Source organism: Phalangium opilio, unplaced genomic scaffold (genome assembly GCF_054372755.1).
Source record: "Phalangium opilio isolate 3A_F unplaced genomic scaffold, DU_Popi_V2 ptg000054l_1, whole genome shotgun sequence".
Classification (NCBI taxonomy): Eukaryota; Metazoa; Arthropoda; class Arachnida; order Opiliones; family Phalangiidae; genus Phalangium; species Phalangium opilio.
Window position 1 is genome coordinate 3,123,354 of NW_028324173.1, and position 19,470 is coordinate 3,142,823.

At 41.9% G+C, this 19,470-nt stretch overlaps 2 protein-coding genes and 8 pseudogenes across 2 annotated transcripts; 8 read left to right on the forward strand and 2 right to left on the reverse strand.

Annotated features, from left to right (window-relative positions):
• Window positions 1–6,023: 6,023 nt before the first annotated feature.
• On the reverse strand, window positions 6,024–6,980 carry LOC149670710 (uncharacterized). The gene has a single exon (XM_089840455.1). The coding sequence runs from the start codon at window positions 6,978–6,980 to the stop codon at window positions 6,024–6,026; it is 957 nt and encodes a 318-aa protein (XP_089696581.1).
• LOC149670711 (uncharacterized) lies at window positions 6,981–10,826 on the reverse strand. The gene has a single exon (XM_089840456.1). The coding sequence runs from the start codon at window positions 10,824–10,826 to the stop codon at window positions 6,981–6,983; it is 3,846 nt and encodes a 1,281-aa protein (XP_089696582.1).
• Window positions 10,827–13,176: 2,350 nt separating this feature from the next.
• On the forward strand, window positions 13,177–13,295 carry LOC149670712 (5S ribosomal RNA; annotated as a pseudogene).
• A 314-nt stretch (window positions 13,296–13,609) lies between these two features.
• LOC149670713 (5S ribosomal RNA) lies at window positions 13,610–13,728 on the forward strand (annotated as a pseudogene).
• Window positions 13,729–14,090: 362 nt separating this feature from the next.
• LOC149670714 (5S ribosomal RNA) lies at window positions 14,091–14,209 on the forward strand (annotated as a pseudogene).
• A 360-nt stretch (window positions 14,210–14,569) lies between these two features.
• LOC149670715 (5S ribosomal RNA) lies at window positions 14,570–14,688 on the forward strand (annotated as a pseudogene).
• Window positions 14,689–14,825: 137 nt separating this feature from the next.
• LOC149670716 (5S ribosomal RNA) lies at window positions 14,826–14,928 on the forward strand (annotated as a pseudogene).
• A 122-nt stretch (window positions 14,929–15,050) lies between these two features.
• On the forward strand, window positions 15,051–15,169 carry LOC149670717 (5S ribosomal RNA; annotated as a pseudogene).
• Window positions 15,170–15,530: 361 nt separating this feature from the next.
• Window positions 15,531–15,649, forward strand: LOC149670718 (5S ribosomal RNA; annotated as a pseudogene).
• Window positions 15,650–16,011: 362 nt separating this feature from the next.
• Window positions 16,012–16,130, forward strand: LOC149670719 (5S ribosomal RNA; annotated as a pseudogene).
• The last annotated feature ends 3,340 nt before the right edge of the window (window positions 16,131–19,470 follow it).

A 19,470-nucleotide genomic window follows, 5' to 3' on the forward strand; every position in this document is an offset into this window, starting at 1 on the left:
TCAAGGTCACATTATTTACATCCCCGTATGTCTGGTAGAACCAGAGTTACGAGCCTCCAGAATTTAGTCTAATGTATTTCCTATGGAGGGGTTTGTTTGTTTACGATTAACTTAATTACTCGACTACTGTTTGTCGTAGCCCTAATTCTTAGTATGGCTAGATGGGGGACAAATTGGTCTATAACATACTCAAAGGACATCCCCGTATCTCCAGTAGAAACAGAGTTAGGAGCCTGCAAAGTTTTTTTTCAAAAATCAAAAGTAACCTTCTAACAATAAGTGAGACAAAAAATAAGTTGACGACGATATTGAGGTAGCCTCAAGTTTAAAGTATCCTTGTATGGGGAGCAAAGAGTACTATAACATATCCAAAGGAGATCCCAGTATCTCTTGTAGAACAAGAGTTATGAGCCTTCAAAGTTTTGTGCAAAAATCATAAGTAACATAATAAAATAAGTGAGACGATACCAAAGTTGACGAACACTTTGCTTAATATCTCGGCCCCTGTTTGTCGTAGCTCAATGTTTTTAGAATGGTTAGATGGGGGACAATTTGGACTATAACATATCCTAAGGACATACAGACAAATTGGACTAAAACATACTCAAAGGACATCCCCGTATCTCCAGTAGAAACAGAGTTACGAGCCTGCAAAGTATAGTCTAATGCATTTCCTATGGAGGGGTTGTTTCTTTACGTTTAACTTAATTACTCGGCCCCTGTTTGTCGTAGCCCAAAGTTTTTAGTATGGTTAGATGGGGGACAATTTGGACTATAACATATCCGAAGGACATCCTCGTATCTCCAGTAGAAACAGAGTAACGAGCCTGCAAAGTATAGTCTAACTCATTTCCTATGGAGGGGGTTTGTTTCTTTACGTTTTGCTTAAGTACTCGGCCCCTGTTTGTCGTAGCCCAAAGTTTTTAGTATGGTTAGATGAAGGACAAGTTGGACTATAACATATCCTAAGAACCTCCCGGTATCTCTAGTAGACACAGAGTTATGGGCCTGCAAAATATAGTCTAATGCATTTTCTATGGAGGGGTTTGTTTGTTCACGTATTGCTTAATTACTTGACCCTGTTCTTTCGATTAAAAATAATAACATATCTTTAGTGTAGCGGTTATCGCATCCGCCTCACTCCCGGAAGGCCACAGGTTCGAAACCGCGAAGTTTTTTTTTTTTTTGCTTGGAACCAGCAAAGATCTTTATAATTATCCGAACATTTGTGTCAAGGTCACATTATTTACATCCCCGTATGTCTGGTAGAACCAGAGTTACGAGCCTCCAGAATTTAGTCTAATGTATTTCCTATGGAGGGGTTTGTTTGTTTACGATTAACTTAATTACTCGACTACTGTTTGTCGTAGCCCTAATTCTTAGTATGGCTAGATGGGGGACAAATTGGTCTATAACATACTCAAAGGACATCCCCGTATCTCCAGTAGAAACAGAGTTAGGAGCCTGCAAAGTTTTTTTTCAAAAATCAAAAGTAACCTTCTAACAATAAGTGAGACAAAAAATAAGTTGACGACGATATTGAGGTAGCCTCAAGTTTAAAGTATCCTTGTATGGGGAGCAAAGAGTACTATAACATATCCAAAGGAGATCCCAGTATCTCTTGTAGAACAAGAGTTATGAGCCTTCAAAGTTTTGTGCAAAAATCATAAGTAACATAATAAAATAAGTGAGACGATACCAAAGTTGACGAACACTTTGCTTAATATCTCGGCCCCTGTTTGTCGTAGCTCAATGTTTTTAGAATGGTTAGATGGGGGACAATTTGGACTATAACATATCCTAAGGACATACAGACAAATTGGACTAAAACATACTCAAAGGACATCCCCGTATCTCCAGTAGAAACAGAGTTACGAGCCTGCAAAGTATAGTCTAATGCATTTCCTATGGAGGGGTTGTTTCTTTACGTTTAACTTAATTACTCGGCCCCTGTTTGTCGTAGCCCAAAGTTTTTAGTATGGTTAGATGGGGGACAATTTGGACTATAACATATCCGAAGGACATCCTCGTATCTCCAGTAGAAACAGAGTAACGAGCCTGCAAAGTATAGTCTAACTCATTTCCTATGGAGGGGGCTTGTTTCTTTACGTTTTGCTTAAGTACTCGGCTCCTGTTTGTCGTAACCCAAATATTTTAATATGGTTAGATGGAGGACAAGTTGGACAATACCATACTCAAAGGACATCCCCGTATCTCGAGTAGAAACAGAGTTACGAGCCTGCAAAAAATAGTCTAATGCATTTCCTATGGAGGGGTTGTTTGTTTACGTTTAGCTTAATTACTCGGCCCCTGTTTGTCGTAGCTCAATGTTTTTAGTATGGTTTGATGGCGGACAAATTGGACTATAACATACTCAAAGGACATCCCCGTATCTCCAGTAGAAACAGAGTTACGAGCCTGCAAATTATAGTCTAACTCATTTCCTATGGAGGGGGTTTGTTTCTTTACGTTTTGCTTAAGTACTCGGCCCCTGTTTGTCGTAGCCCAAAGTTTTTAGTATGGTTAGATGAAGGACAAGTTGGACTATAACATATCCTAAGAACCTCCCGGTATCTCTAGTAGACACAGAGTTATGGGCCTGCAAAATATAGTCTAATGCATTTTCTATGGAGGGGTTTGTTTGTTCACGTATTGCTTAATTACTTGACCCTGTTCTTTCGATTAAAAATAATAACATATCTTTAGTGTAGCGGTTATCGCATCCGCCTCACTCCCGGAAGGCCACAGGTTCGAAACCGCGAAGTTTTTTTTTTTTTTTGCTTGGAACCAGCAAAGATCTTTATAATTATCCGAACATTTGTGTCAAGGTCACATTATTTACATCCCCGTATGTCTGGTAGAACCAGAGTTACGAGCCTCCAGAATTTAGTCTAATGTATTTCCTATGGAGGGGTTTGTTTGTTTACGATTAACTTAATTACTCGACTACTGTTTGTCGTAGCCCTAATTCTTAGTATGGCTAGATGGGGGACAAATTGGTCTATAACATACTCAAAGGACATCCCCGTATCTCCAGTAGAAACAGAGTTAGGAGCCTGCAAAGTTTTTTTTCAAAAATCAAAAGTAACCTTCTAACAATAAGTGAGACAAAAAATAAGTTGACGACGATATTGAGGTAGCCTCAAGTTTAAAGTATCCTTGTATGGGGAGCAAAGAGTACTATAACATATCCAAAGGAGATCCCAGTATCTCTTGTAGAACAAGAGTTATGAGCCTTCAAAGTTTTGTGCAAAAATCATAAGTAACATAATAAAATAAGTGAGACGATACCAAAGTTGACGAACACTTTGCTTAATATCTCGGCCCCTGTTTGTCGTAGCTCAATGTTTTTAGAATGGTTAGATGGGGGACAATTTGGACTATAACATATCCTAAGGACATACAGACAAATTGGACTAAAACATACTCAAAGGACATCCCCGTATCTCCAGTAGAAACAGAGTTACGAGCCTGCAAAGTATAGTCTAATGCATTTCCTATGGAGGGGTTGTTTCTTTACGTTTAACTTAATTACTCGGCCCCTGTTTGTCGTAGCCCAAAGTTTTTAGTATGGTTAGATGGGGGACAATTTGGACTATAACATATCCGAAGGACATCCTCGTATCTCCAGTAGAAACAGAGTAACGAGCCTGCAAAGTATAGTCTAACTCATTTCCTATGGAGGGGGCTTGTTTCTTTACGTTTTGCTTAAGTACTCGGCTCCTGTTTGTCGTAACCCAAATATTTTAATATGGTTAGATGGGGGACAAGTTGGACAATACCATACTCAAAGGACATCCTCGTATCTCGAGTAGAAACAGAGTTACGAGCCTGCAAAAAATAGTCTAATGCATTTCCTATGGAGGGGTTGTTTGTTTACGTTTAGCTTAATTACTCGGCCCCTGTTTGTCGTAGCTCAATGTTTTTAGTATGGTTTGATGGCGGACAAATTGGACTATAACATACTCAAAGGACATCCCCGTATCTCCAGTAGAAACAGAGTTACGAGCCTGCAAATTATAGTCTAACTCATTTCCTATGGAGGGGGTTTGTTTCTTTACGTTTTGCTTAAGTACTCGGCCCCTGTTTGTCGTAGCCCAAAGTTTTTAGTATGGTTAGATGAAGGACAAGTTGGACTATAACATATCCTAAGAACCTCCCGGTATCTCTAGTAGACACAGAGTTATGGGCCTGCAAAATATAGTCTAATGCATTTTCTATGGAGGGGTTTGTTTGTTCACGTATTGCTTAATTACTTGACCCTGTTCTTTCGATTAAAAATAATAACATATCTTTAGTGTAGCGGTTATCGCATCCGCCTCACTCCCGGAAGGCCACAGGTTCGAAACCGCGAAGTTTTTTTTTTTTTTTTTGCTTGGAACCAGCAAAGATCTTTATAATTATCCGAACATTTGTGTCAAGGTCACATTATTTACATCCCCGTATGTCTGGTAGAACCAGAGTTACGAGCCTCCAGAATTTAGTCTAATGTATTTCCTATGGAGGGGTTTGTTTGTTTACGATTAACTTAATTACTCGACTACTGTTTGTCGTAGCCCTAATTCTTAGTATGGCTAGATGGGGGACAAATTGGTCTATAACATACTCAAAGGACATCCCCGTATCTCCAGTAGAAACAGAGTTAGGAGCCTGCAAAGTTTTTTTTCAAAAATCAAAAGTAACCTTCTAACAATAAGTGAGACAAAAAATAAGTTGACGACGATATTGAGGTAGCCTCAAGTTTAAAGTATCCTTGTATGGGGAGCAAAGAGTACTATAACATATCCAAAGGAGATCCCAGTATCTCTTGTAGAACAAGAGTTATGAGCCTTCAAAGTTTTGTGCAAAAATCATAAGTAACATAATAAAATAAGTGAGACGATACCAAAGTTGACGAACACTTTGCTTAATATCTCGGCCCCTGTTTGTCGTAGCTCAATGTTTTTAGAATGGTTAGATGGGGGACAATTTGGACTATAACATATCCTAAGGACATACAGACAAATTGGACTAAAACATACTCAAAGGACATCCCCGTATCTCCAGTAGAAACAGAGTTACGAGCCTGCAAAGTATAGTCTAATGCATTTCCTATGGAGGGGTTGTTTCTTTACGTTTAACTTAATTACTCGGCCCCTGTTTGTCGTAGCCCAAAGTTTTTAGTATGGTTAGATGGGGGACAATTTGGACTATAACATATCCGAAGGACATCCTCGTATCTCCAGTAGAAACAGAGTAACGAGCCTGCAAAGTATAGTCTAACTCATTTCCTATGGAGGGGGCTTGTTTCTTTACGTTTTGCTTAAGTACTCGGCTCCTGTTTGTCGTAACCCAAATATTTTAATATGGTTAGATGGGGGACAAGTTGGACAATACCATACTCAAAGGACATCCTCGTATCTCGAGTAGAAACAGAGTTACGAGCCTGCAAAAAATAGTCTCATGCATTTCCTATGGAGGGGTTGTTTGTTTACGTTTAGCTTAATTACTCGGCCCCTGTTTGTCGTAGCTCAATGTTTTTAGTATGGTTTGATGGGGGACAAATTGTACTATAACATACTCAAAGGACATCCTCGTATCTCCAGTAGAAACAGAGTAACGAGCCTGCAAATTATAGTCTAACTCATGTCCTATGGAGGGGGCTTGTTTCTTTACGTTTTGCTTAAGTACTCGGCTCCTGTTTGTCGTAACCCAAATATTTTAATATGGTTAGATGGGGGACAAGTTGGACAATACCATACTCAAAGGACATCCTCGTATATCGAGTAGAAACAGAGTTACGAGCCTGCAAAAAATAGTCTAATGCATTTCCTATGGAGGGGGTTTGTTTCTTTACGTTTTGCTTAAGTACTCGGCCCCTGTTTGTCGTAGCCCAAAGTTTTTAGTATGGTTAGATGAAGGACAAGTTGGACTATAACATTTCCTAAGAACCTCCCGGTATCTCTAGTAGACACAGAGTTATGGGCCTGCAAAATATAGTCTAATGCATTTTCTATGGAGGGGTTTGTTTGTTCACGTATTGCTTAATTACTTGACCCTGTGAGAACATTAAGATCGGTGGGATCCGATGAAAGCGGAGTTAACGGTCTTGAATTTAGGCAACCCTCTATCTGTGTGACTACGGTTGAGAACTCTTCGTAGGTCAGTCTGGTGTTACCAATGACTCGATGTAGGTGGTATTTTACCGACTTGACGCCGGCCTCCCATAGTCCGTCAAAATGTGGGGCTCCGGCAGGGTTAAAATGCCATGTTATGCCCTGTGCGGAAAGATGATCTGCGACAGCTGCATTGTGTGGATTTGACTGAATCAGTTTCATAAATTCCTTTAGTTCCTTGGCGGCCCCAACGAAGGTCGTTCCACAGTCGCTATATATATCGCTAGGCTTCCCACGTCTTGAAGTGAATCGGCGCAATGCTGCCAGAAAGGCTTCGGTGGTTTGTGATGAGACAATTTCAAGATGTAGTGCCTTCGTCACGAAGCATACAAAAAGGGATAAGTAAGCCTTGTAGGATGTCTTGCTTCTCGGAGTGATTGGACGAAGATAAAAGGGTCCTGCGTAGTCAACGCCAGTTCTCGCAAATGCTCGGCAGTATTGAACTCGAGCCCTTGGTAGATCACCCATCATCTGGTTAGCGGTGGCGGCACGATATCTGGTGCAGACTGCACATTTCCGAATTTGGTGTCTTACTGCATCTTTTCCTCGAATGATCCAATACTTTAATGATAGGATGCTCTGAACCATCTGAGTACCAGCATGCAGATTTTGGGTATGGGCCTCTTGAATGACCATCTCCGTAAATTTGTGATGTCTCGGTAGCAGAATTGGACGCTTTGTGGCTGTATCGAGATCTGCGTGTTTAAGTCTTCCTCCTACACGGAGGACCCCGATGGAATCCAAGACAGGATGTAGACATAGTAGTTTGCTTCGCTTCGGCAACGGATTACTCTGGCGTAAGGACTCTATCTCTTCCGGAAACATTTAGGCTTGGACTATCTTTACTAATGTGAGCAACGCGTTCTCTAATTCCATGCTTGTCAAGGGACCAGAAAGTATTACGGCTTTGAAGTTGGGGTCTTGTCTCTTCCGGTAACTGTTCAGGCCATTATGTTTGAAACGAAGTATCCATGCTGTTATGCGTCGTAGTCGCAGAAGCGTAGAGAACCGTGTAAAGATGTCGTTATCAACAATTATTCTTGTGGTCATAATGACGATTTTTTCTTCTTCTTCGATGGCTGTGGCATTCGTCTTGGAATCCGAAATGGATGGAGTTGGCCACGGCTCCCGACTGGATAGCCATAGAGGTCCCTTCCACCAGAGTTTATGGTTTAGTAGCTCGGGCACTGATACTCCTCTGGAGGCTGCATCAGCTGGATTCTCAAGTCCGGGAACATGATGCCAGTGTGATACCGGAATTATCTCTTGAATTCTTGAAACCCGGTTTGCGACAAACGTCTTCCATCGACGTGGACAAGAGGACAGCCAACATAATACGATGGTCGAATCTGTCCAAGCTTTAACTTGATTGAAGTTCAGATTTAAGGACTCTTGAACTGTTTCCATGAGATCCGCAAGGAGCAATGCACCACAGAGCTCCATCCTCGGGATTGATATCGCTTTATTTGCCGGAGCCACTCTTGTCTTTGCTGTGAGTAATGAAATGTGGACATTTCCAGCTTGATCGACCGATCTCAGATATACCACTCCAGCGTATGCTTTCTCGGATGCATCCGAAAATCCGTGAAGTTCGAGAACGGATATCTCAGGTAAAGAATGCATCCATCGGTCTATTCGAAGATCTTGAATGTTTATAATGGAATTCTTGAAATCCGCCCATAATGTTTGAACTCCTACGGAAGTTTCGGCATCCCAATCGATTTTCTCCTTCCATACATCCTGCATCAAGATTTTCGTGCGAATAATGATGGGGGCAAGCCAACCCATGGGATCGAAGATCTTCGATATTTCGGAAAGTAGAGTCCTCTTCGTAAGAGGTAACTGACAGGGCGCAGGTTGTACTTTGAACAGGAACTGATCTTTCCTCGTATCCCAGTAAAGTCCGAGTGTCTTGACAAGAGCATCGTCATCCATCGCTAGTATGTTCTTGGAATCTTGTAACTCAGGCGGTACTTCTGTTAAACAATCAGGGTCGTTTGAGGCAAATTTACTGAGTCGGAAACCGGCACCATCGCACAGTGAGCGAATCTGGTATATAGCGATCTTGGTTTGTGTTGCGGTTTGTCCTCCGCTCATTACATCGTCCATGTAAAAATCCGTTTTGATAATCGCAGCTCCCAACGGATGTTCATGTAACCCCGTGTCGCCCAGCTCCTGCAATACTCGAGTTGCCAAGAAGGGTGCCGAGGCTGTTCCATAGGTTACAGTGTTCAATTGGAATTCTTGAACAGGAGCCTTGGGTGTCGACCGCCACAGTATGCATTGCAGATTTCGTTGTTCTGGGACTACTAGTATCTGGCGGTACATTTTCATGATGTCAGCGACAAAGGCAATACGATGTATTCTGAACCGCATGACAATGGCATATAGCGAATCTTGGACCACTGGACCCACGAGTTGCGCGTCGTTGAAGGAGAATCCAGAGGTGGTCTTAGAAGATGCATCGAAGACCACTCGGAATTTACAGGTTTGGTTCCAATCTTTCATTACATAGTGATGAGGAATATAGACTCTTGCAGACTTCTTTTGGTTCTCTGGCAAGATCTTCGACATATGTCCCAACTCTTCGTACTGTTCCATGAATCCTTCGTATAAGGCTTTCAACTCCGGGCGTGCGTCGATCTTCCTTTCAATTTGGTAGAATCTTCTCAGGGCTATCTCGCGCGAAGATCCAAGAGGAATCGTTGGCTCTTTCATTGGTATGCGTACCACGAATCTTCCGGCTGGATCTCGGCAATGGAACTTTAGAAAATCCTCCTCGCAAGCTTTTTCTTCCGGCGTCATGACTTGTGTCTTTGGCACTTGTTCAATCGCCCAAAATTGATTCAGGGTTTCTTCGAGTGTGAGAGTTTGATGAAGGTGTACTCTAGGTTGGTCAATGCTCGTCGGCCCGGAAACCAGCCATCCTAGCTTGGAATTGATCGCATCCGGAGAAAAGGCATCCTTGGTTCGTTTCCCATTTAAAAGGAGTTTGAAAAATACGTCAGCACCCAACAGTACATCAATGTCGCCAGGGATGTTAAACTCGGGATCCGCCAGTCGCAGCTTCCTGAGATGAGGCCAATTGCTTGTATCATATTTTCGTAAAGGTAGCTGACATGTGATTTTCTTCAATACATAAGCGTTGACACAAAACCTTTCTGACGTTGTGTCCTCGAAGAATGGTTTGAAATGAACCTGAGTAAGTCCTCTAGCTCGACCGAGTTGCGTCGCACCTAGGCCTACTACTTCCGTCTGGACTTTCTTTCGTGCGAGGCCCAGTCTCGCCATGCACGCTTCGGAGATGCACGATACAGTCGATCCGCCATCCAATAGAGCTCGAACTTGAAGGGCTGTCTCTTGCGCAGTTTTTACTTTGATTACAGCGGTAGCTAGTATGGAATCATCCCTTGCACAGGCGGCGTCCTGGACATGAAAATTCTGCGCCTGGCTTGGTTGTTGTCTATCGGACTCTTTTGTATTGGATGGTTGACTACTTGACTCTTTGTCTGGTTTCTCAACTTCCACGTGAAGAAGGGAGTGATGCTTTTTATCGCAGGTCTTGCAGTATTTTTCCAGTGGACATTCTTTCACTCTATGTCCCGTCCGAAGGCAGTTGAAACAAAGGTTCGATTGCTGTACTAATGATCGTCTTTCGTGGACCTTCATAGCGGACAGTCTTGGGCATCGGAAATTGAAATGATTGGCGGAACAGAACGAACATTTACCATCTGAGGACGATGCTCCAGTTCTGGTGTGCAAGGTCACTGGGTTCCTTGTGACGTGAGGATTGCGACCGGATGATGATGCCGCCAAGGAGCGCGCTCTTTGTTCAATAAATTCCAGCAGATCGCTTGATTTTGGTATCTCTGTGTTCTTGAGACTAAGTTCCCATTGCTCCTTAGAGGACGGATCTAACTTCTGGGTTAGAAGGAACAACAGAACGGCATCCCATTTATTCGCTATCGGAAGAGTGTCGAGAGCTCTGGTACATTCCATCGCCGCATCCACGATCGATCGTAAGGCATTTGAGTTGCTGGTTGGTATCATGGGCAGCGAGCAGAATCGTCTCATAATGGCAAAGTAGAGTTCTCTGTTGTTTTCGAACCTCTTGGTGACCGTATCCCAAGCAATGGTGTAATTGGCATCAGAAATGGTGAGTGATTTGATTAGATTTACGGCGTTTCCGGTTAAACTTGACTTGAGATAGGTAAATTTCTGGGCATCTGATAATTCTTGATTGTTGTGGATGGCAGTGAGGTACATGTCCCGGAATGATATCCAATTATGTATTTCTCCCGCGAACGTTGGGAGGTTGATTTTAGGTAATTTGATCTCCGAATGTGACCCTACAGACAACTGACGTGTCGAGATTGGAACCATAGTGGCTAGCATAGATTTAAGTGCGCATTTCGAATTCGTATACAACGTGAATAAGTCATCCCATTTCCGTTCATGCAGGCCAGCATTTTCAGCGTCCAACGAGACCACCTTGACATGCGCATCATCGATGACTTGCCACGACTTGTCCACTTCTTCCAGAAAAAATTCCAATTGCTGTTGATTAAGAGGAGTCTTGGCATGTGTTTGAACTCTGTTGCTGATGTTGTTCAGACCCAATTCGCCTTTATTCCGTTCCGCAGTGGCTTTCTCCAGAGCGGTTACTGGCATTGTGAACGTCCGCAGTGGTGATCAACCCAACGACCAGCTTTCCACGTAATTAAGCCGACTCTGACGATCCGGCTCGACGGACCATAAATGTTCGTGAACTAGTCGAATAGGCCTACCGGACAACTTGCGCGGACGACTTGACACGGTAAAAGGTTATAATTAGCCTGGACGCGGTTGTGGTGTCTGACGACAAGAAAGCGAACTTGGTTAACTAAACATAAACAATTTATTTAACTAATGGTAAAAACTAAGCGAAGTGCCCGGACGGCGACTACAAAACCAAATCCAATTTTGATATTAAGTTATCTAATTATATAGTACGAACAAAAAATTAATTCTAAAAATGTACACTAACAAACAAACGATAAAAAATAGGTTTACAAAATTAGTATCTTTTTTATGTAATATCATTTTTTCCGATCGGAACAGCCAGGGTTACGAGAAACGTCCGTCCTCCCAATGGTGGGGCTTCCACCAAAGGTTCACGCAATTGCGCTGTTCTTATCCATAGCTGCGATTCGACACCCTTATATACTACCTATTTGATGAAGGCGAAGCAACCGGCGTATGCTTCATTTCAAACGCCAATATTAGTCAAGTCTCTCAAGAATGTTTAATTGTTCTTTTTCAAAACGATGTAACGCTCAATAAGGCGAACAACTATCGAAGAAAATATTTAATATTAATTATATTTATTTTATTATTTAAGATAATCATGTCTCTCAACTCAAAATTAATACGGAAAGGGTAAAACAGCAGTCTATGTGTTTGTCTATATGTGTCCGTCCGTTGTAACACTAGTGCGCTGCGTTAGAAGTTCGTTTTGTTTTGATGTGTAAAGAAATCCTTCAGAACCTTAATATTCCCGTTTTCCATAATATAAAATGAATATGTGGAAATATTTTTCGTAATTTTGATGCATTTAGTACTTTTGTAGCTTTATAGCTCCGTTTCATTTTGATATTCCAAAGATTTTTTTTAATATTATTATTTAAAATGGATGTTTATATATTACTTAAGCTATACTACATCTGTTTATAGCATAATCCTTTCTAAAGTCACAGTGAATACAAGCTCAACGCTGTTATGTTGGCCAAATGAACTTTTGTTTGTCAATAGGCCTAGTGAACCAAACAGTAAACGTTAGGGTTTTGTTTTCGTTTCTGTATGCAGAGACATTAACGGTTCAGAATGAGCCGAAAGTTAAATACACTCTTAAATAATTAGGCTTAGATTTTATAATCATGGTGGAAATCTGGGCCGCGTTCAGCAGAGCCCAGCGATGTTAGCAGTGTCCTACATAACGGGATTTTGTTTTTGAATTTTGACGTCACGGTCCTTAGCGCTGAGCTACTAGCGCGGTCTTCAAAAAAAATAGTCGGCTTTTTGGATAACGTGACGTAAGACGCGTAGTTCTCAGCTTGGCGAAAAAACCATGGAGGAATTAATACAAATAGCTTTATGGGACTATAGCTATTTAATTGGCGTGAAACCAGTTGATCACGCGAGAATTTTAAGAGATATGTTATTTTCTAATTTTAATTATAAAAGTTGTTATCTATCTCTATAAATATGTTATCCTACAATTTTTGTTAAGCCTTGGTACCTTGCACGCTTTATTGCGCTAGCGTCATTTATAAAACGCCGATGACCGGAGAAAAGCTATGACGACAGAGCTCACCGGTAAACATTTCCAAAATCCGCTGTCTTTTTTGGTGAGCTCTGCTGAACGCAGCCCAGACCAGTGAAAGGTCTGATCGTAATCGGATAATAGCTTCGTGTTTTCATGCTTTTTATGGTACGCATTTACTTTCAGTGTGTGTAGCCACAAATAAGCTTTGGTGTTATGTAACGTTAAGTCATGTTGTTAAACTAAGAAAATCGTTGAGGTGAAACGAGAGGATAGTGTTTACATGCCAACCCTGTTGTGAATATGGCTTTGAACATAGAGGGCATACAGTTGAGGAGTAGAAAATTGGGCCTTTACAAACACGTAAAGGTAATATCCCTCCAAAGTTTTATCTCTTCATTTCCCGTTTTTCCCCATCGGATGATTTAAATGTGTACAAGTATATCATTATTGGATGTAAAATGTCGTCTGATTTACAGTAAATTTGCTATGCTTTGTATACTGCTTTAATATTTCATAAATTTTAACTTAAGCAACATTTCCATATCTGGGTAAATAAGTTTGTAAGTAGTCGTCTTGACTCGGAGAGGTAATATTTTGGTTTTCCCAACTTGTTTCCTCTTAAATTCCACCAGATATGAAAAAACAAACATATCTTCTTATTGTTATTTTTTATAAAGATGAAGGTTAATTAAGTTCAAATTATTAACTAGCACTCTCGGCAACGGCCATATCACGCTGAATACACCGGTTCTCGTCCGATCACCGAAGTTAAGCAGCGTCGAGCGCAGTCAGTACTTGGGAGGGCGACCACTTAGGAACACTGCGTGCCTATCTTCTTTTTGTTATTGTTTTATAAAGATGAAGGTTAATTTGTCTCACTTAATTTAAATTCGAATTTTTAACTAGCACTCTCGGCAACGGCCATAACACGCTGAATACACCGGTTCTCGTACGATAACCGAAGTTAAGCAGCGTCGAGCGCAGTCACTACTTGGGAACACTGCATGCCGATGGCTTTTTCACTTTTGTTTCCTCTTAAATTCCACCAGATATGAAAAAACAAACATATCTTCTTATTGTTATTGTTTTATAAAGATGAAGGTTAATTTGTCTCACTTAATTTAAGTTCGAATTTTTAACTAGCACTCTCGGCAACGGCCATATCACGCTGAATACACCGGTTCACGTCCGATAACTGAAGTTAAGTAGCGTCGAGCGCAGTCACTACTTGGGAGGGAGACCACTTAGGAACACTGCGTGCCGTTGGCTTTTTCACTTTTTTTTCCTCTTTTAATTTTTAATAGATATGAAAAAAGCAAACATGTTTTCATTTTGTTATTGTTTTAAAATGATGAAGGTTTATTTGTCTCACTTAATTTAAATTCGAATTATTAACTAGCACTCTCGGCAACGGCCATATCACGCTGAAAACACCGGTTCACGTCCGATCACCGAAGTTAAGCAGCGTCGAGCGCATACAGTACTTGCGAATACTGCGTGCCGTTTGTTTTTTCACTTTTGTTTCCTCTTTTAAATTCCACCAGATATGAAAAAAGCAAACATATCTTCTTTTTGTTATTGTTTTATAAAGATGAAGGTTAATTAAATTCAAATTATTAACTAGCACTCTCGGCAACGGCCATGTCACGCTGAATACACCGGTTCTCGTCCGATAACCGAAGTTAAGCAGCGTCGAGCGCAGTCAGTACTTGGGAGGGCGACCACTTAGGAACACTGCGTGCCGTTAGCTTTTTCACTTTTTTTCCTCTTTTAAATTCCAATAGATATGAAAAAAGCATACATATTTTCTTTTTGTTATTGTTTGAAAAAGATGAAGGTTAATTTGTCTCACTTAATTTAAATTCGAATTATTATCTAGCACTCTCGGCAACGGCCATATCACGCTGAGAAAACCGGTTCTCGTCCGATTGCCGACGTTAGCAGCGTCGAGCGCAGTCAGTACTTGGTAATACTGCGTGCCGTTTGCTTTTTCACTTTTGTTTCCTCTTTCAAATTCCACCAGATATGAAAAAAGCAAACATATCTTCTTTTTGTTATTGTTTTATAAAGATGAAAGTTAATTAAATTCAAATTATTAACTAGCACTCTCGGCAACGGCCATATCACGCTGAATACACCGATTCTCGTCCGATAACCGAAGTTAAGCAGCGTCGAACGCAGTCATTACTTGGGAGGGAGACCGCTTAGGAACACTGCGTGCCGTTGGCTTTTTCACTTTTTTTTCCTCTTTTAAATTTTAATAGATATGTAAAAAGCAAACAGGTTTTCTTTTTGTTATAGTTTTAAAATGATGAAGGTTAATTTGTCTCACTTAACTTAAATTCGAATTATTAACTAGCACTCTCGGCAACGGTCATATCACGCTGAAAACACCGGTTCACGTCCGATCACCGAAGTTAAGCAGCGTCGAGCGCATACAGTACTTGGGAATACTGCGTGCCGTTGGCTTTTTCACTTTTGTTTCCTCCTTTAAATTCCACCAGATATGAAAAAAACAAACATATCTTCTTTTTGTTATTGTTTTATAAAGATGAAGGTTAATTAAATTCAAATTATTAACTAGGACAATCGGCAACGGCCATATCACGCTGAATACACCGGTTCTCGTCCGATAACCGAAGTTAAGCAGCGTCGAGCGCAGTCAGTACTTGGGAGGGCGACCACTTAGGAATACTGCGTGCCGTTAGCATTTTCACTTTTTTTCCTCTTTTAAATTCCAATACATATGAAAAAAGCAAACATATTTTCTTTTTGTTATTGTTTTAAAAAGATGAAGGTTAATTTGTCTCACTTAATTTAAATTCGAATTATTATCTAGCACTCTCGGCAACGGCCATATCACGCTGAGAACACCGGTTCTCGTACGATCGCCGACGTTAGCAGCGTCGAGCGCATACAGTACTTGGGAATACTGCGTGCCGTTGGCTTTTTCACTTTTGTTTCCTCTTTCAAATTCCACCAGATATGAAAAAAGCAAACATATCTTCTTTTTTGTTATTGTTTTATAAAGATGAAAGTTAATTAAATTCAAATTATTAACTAGCACTCTCGGCAACGGCCATATCACGCTGAATACACCGGTTCTCGTTCGATAACCGAAGTTAAGCAGCGTCGAGCGCAGTCACTACTAGGGAGGGAGACCACTTAGGAACACTGCGTGCCGTTGGCTTTTTCACTTTTTTTTCCTCTTTTAAATTTTAATAGATATGAAAAAAGCAAACATGTTTTCTTTTTGTTATTGTTTTAAAATGATAAAGGTTAATTTGTCTCACTTAATTTAAACTCGAATTATTAACTAGCACTCTCGGCAACGGCCATATCACGCTGAAAACACCTGTTCACGTCCGATCACCGAAGTTAAGCAGCGTCGAGCGCATACAGTACTTGGGAATACTGCGTGCCGTTTGTTTTTTCACTTTTGTTTCCTCTTTTAAATTCCACCAGATATGAAAAAAGCAAACATATCTTCTTTTTGTTATTGTTTTATAAAGATGAAGGTTAATTAAATTAAAATTATTAACTAGCACTCTCGGCAACGGCCATATCACGCTGAATACACCGGTTCTCGTCCGATAACCGAAGTTAAGCAGCGTCGAGCGCAGTCAGTACTTGGGAGGGCGACCACTTAGGAACACTGCGTGCCGTTAGCTTTTTCACTTTTTTTTCCTCTTTTAAATTCCAATAGATATGAAAAAAGCAAACATATTTTCTTTTTGTTATTGTTTGAAAAAGATGAAGGTTAATTTGTCTCACTTAATTTAAATTCGAATTATTATCTGGCACTCTCGGCAACGGCCATATCACGCTGAGAACACCGGTTCTCGTCCGATCGCCGACGTTGATTCAACAATACCTGACGACCATTTAATTTTTGGGCTTCCGTGACGCAATGGCTAGCGCGTTCAGCTGCTTTTCAAAAGACCGGTGTTTTGAACCCTCCCGGGAGCGGTGTTGTGACGTCTCAGATGTAACGTAAAATGTCAGTGTTTTTCCACAATACCTGACGAACATTTAATTTTTGGGCTTCAGTGGCGCAATGGTTAGCACGTTCAGCTGTTAATCGAAAGGTTGTTGGTTCGAACCCACCCGGGAGAGGTGTTGTGGCGTCTCCGATGTAGCGTAAAAAGTCATAACTTTTCCACAATACCTGACAACCATTTAATTTCTGAGCTTCCGTGGCTCAATGGTTAGCGCGTTCGGTTGTTAACGAATTGGTTGGTGGTTCGAGCCCATCCGGGAGCGGTGTTGTGACGTCTCAGATGTGAAGTAAAAAGTCAAGGTTTTTCCACAATACCTGACGACCATTTAATTTTTGGGCTTCCGTGGCGCAATGGTTAGCGCGTTCAGCTGCTATTCAAAAGACTGGTGTTTTGAGCCCTCCCGGGAGCGGTGTTGTGACGTCTCAGATGTGAAGTAAAAAGTCAAGGTTTTTCCACAATACCTGACGACCATTTAATTTTTGGGCTTCCGTGGCGCAATGGTTAGCGCGTTCAGCTGCTTTTCAAAAGACTGGTGTTTTGAACCCTCCCGGGAGCGGTGTTGTGACGTCTCAGATGTAACGTAAAATGTCAGAGTTTTTCCACAATACCTGACGAACATTTAATTTTTGGGCTTCAGTGGCGCAATGGTTAGCACGTTCAGCTGTTAATCGAAAGGTTGGTGGTTCGAACCCACCCGGGAGAGGTGTTGTGGGGTCTCAGATGTAGCGTAAAAAGTCATAACTTTTCCACAATACCTGACAACCATTTAATTTCTGAGCTTCCGTGGCTCAATGGTTAGCGCGTTCGGCTGTTAACGAATAGGTTGGTGGTTCGAGCCCATCCGGGAGCGGTGCTGTGACGCCTCAGATGTGAAGTAAAAAGTCAAGGTTTTTCCACAATACCTGACGACCATTTAATTTTTGGGCTTCCGTGGCGCAATGGTTAGCGCGTTCAGCTGCTTTTCAAAAGACTGTTGTTTTGAACCCTCCCGGGAGCGGTGTTGTGACGTCTCAGATGTAACGTAAAATGTCAGAGTTTTTCCACAATACCTGACGAACATTTAATTTTTGGGCTTCCGTGGCGCAATGGTTAGCACGTTCAGCTTTTAATCGAAAGGTTGGTGGTTCAAGCACACCCGGGAGAGGTGTTGTGGGGTCTCAGATGTAGCGTAAAAAGTCATAACTTTTCCACAATACCTGACAACCATTTAATTTCTGAGCTTCCGTGGCTCAATGGTTAGCGCGTTCGGCTGTTAACGAATAGGTTGGTGGTTCGAGCCCATCCGGGAGCGGTGTTGTGACGTCTCAGATGTGAAGTAAATAGTCAAGGTTTTTCCACAATACCTGACGACCATTTAATTTTTGGGCTTCCGTGGCGCAATGGTTAGCGCGTTCAGCTGGTTTTCAAAAGACTGGTGTTTTGAACCCTCCCGAGAGCGGTGTTGTGACGTCTCAGATGTAACGTAAAATGTCAGAGTTTTTCCACAATACCTGACGAACATTTAATTTTTGGGCTTCAGTGGCGCAATGGTTAGCACGTTCAGCTGTTAATCGAAAGGTTGGTGGTTCGAACCCACCCGGGAGAGGTGTTGTGGGGTCTCAGATGTAGCGTAAAAAGTCATAACTTTTCCACAATACCTGACAACCATTTAATTTCTGAGCTTCCGTGGCTCAATGGTTAGCGCGTTCGGCTGTTAACGAATAGGTTGGTGGTTCGAGCCCATCCGGGAGCGGTGTTGTGACGTCTCAGATGTGAAGTAAATAGTCAAGGTTTTTCCACAATACCTGACGACCATTTAATTTTTGGGCTTCCGTGGCGCAATGGTTAGCGCGTTCAGCTGGTTTTCAAAAGACTGGTGTATTGAACCCTCCCGAGAGCGGTGTTGTGACGTCTCAGATGTAACGTAAAATGTCAGAGTTTTTCCACAATACCTGACGAACATTTAATTTTTGGGCTTCAGTGGCGCAATGGTTAGCACGTTCAGCTGTTAATCGAAAGGTTGGTGGTTCGAACCCACCCGGGAGAGGTGTTGTGGGGTCTCAGATGTAGCGTAAAAAGTCATAACTTTTCCACAATACCTGACAACCATTTAATTTCTGAGCTTCCGTGGCTCAATGGTTAGCGCGTTCGGCTGTTAACGAATAGGTTGGTGGTTCGAGCCCATCCGGGAGCGGTGTTGTGACGTCTCAGATGTGAAGTAAAAAGTCAAGGTTTTTCCACAATACCTGACGACCATTTAATTTTTGGGCTTCCGTGGCGCAATGGTTAGCGCGTTCAGCTGCTTTTCAAAAGACTGTTGTTTTGAACCCTCCCGGGAGCGGTGTTGTGACGTCTCAGATGTAACGTAAAATGTCAGAGTTTTTCCACAATACCTGACGAACATTTAATTTTTGGGCTTCCGTGGCGCAATGGTTAGCACGTTCAGCTTTTAATCGAAAGGTTCGTGGTTCAAGCACACCCGGGAGAGGTGTTGTGGGGTCTCAGATGTAGCGTAAAAAGTCATAACTTTTCCACAATACCTGACAACCATTTAATTTCTGAGCTTCCGTGGCTCAATGGTTAGCGCGTTCGGCTGTTAACGAATAGGTTGGTGGTTCGAGCCCATCCGGGAGCGGTGTTGTGACGTCTCAGATGTGAAGTAAATAGTCAAGGTTTTTCCACAATACCTGACGACCATTTAATTTTTGGGCTTCCGTGGCGCAATGGTTAGCGCGTTCAGCTGCTATTCAAAAGACTGGTGGTTTGAGCCCTCCCGGGAGCGGTGTCGTGACGTCTCAGATGTAACGTAAAATGTCAGAGTTTTTCCACAATACCTGACGAACATTTAATTTTTGGGCTTCCGTGGCGCAATGGTTAGCGCTTTCAGCTGTTAACCGAAAGGTTGGTGGTTCGAGCCCACCCGGGAGAGGTGTTGTGGGGTCTCAGATGTAACGTAAAATGTCAGAGTTTTTCCACAATACCTGACGACCATTTAATTTTTGGGCTTCCGTGGCGCAATGGTTAGCGCGTT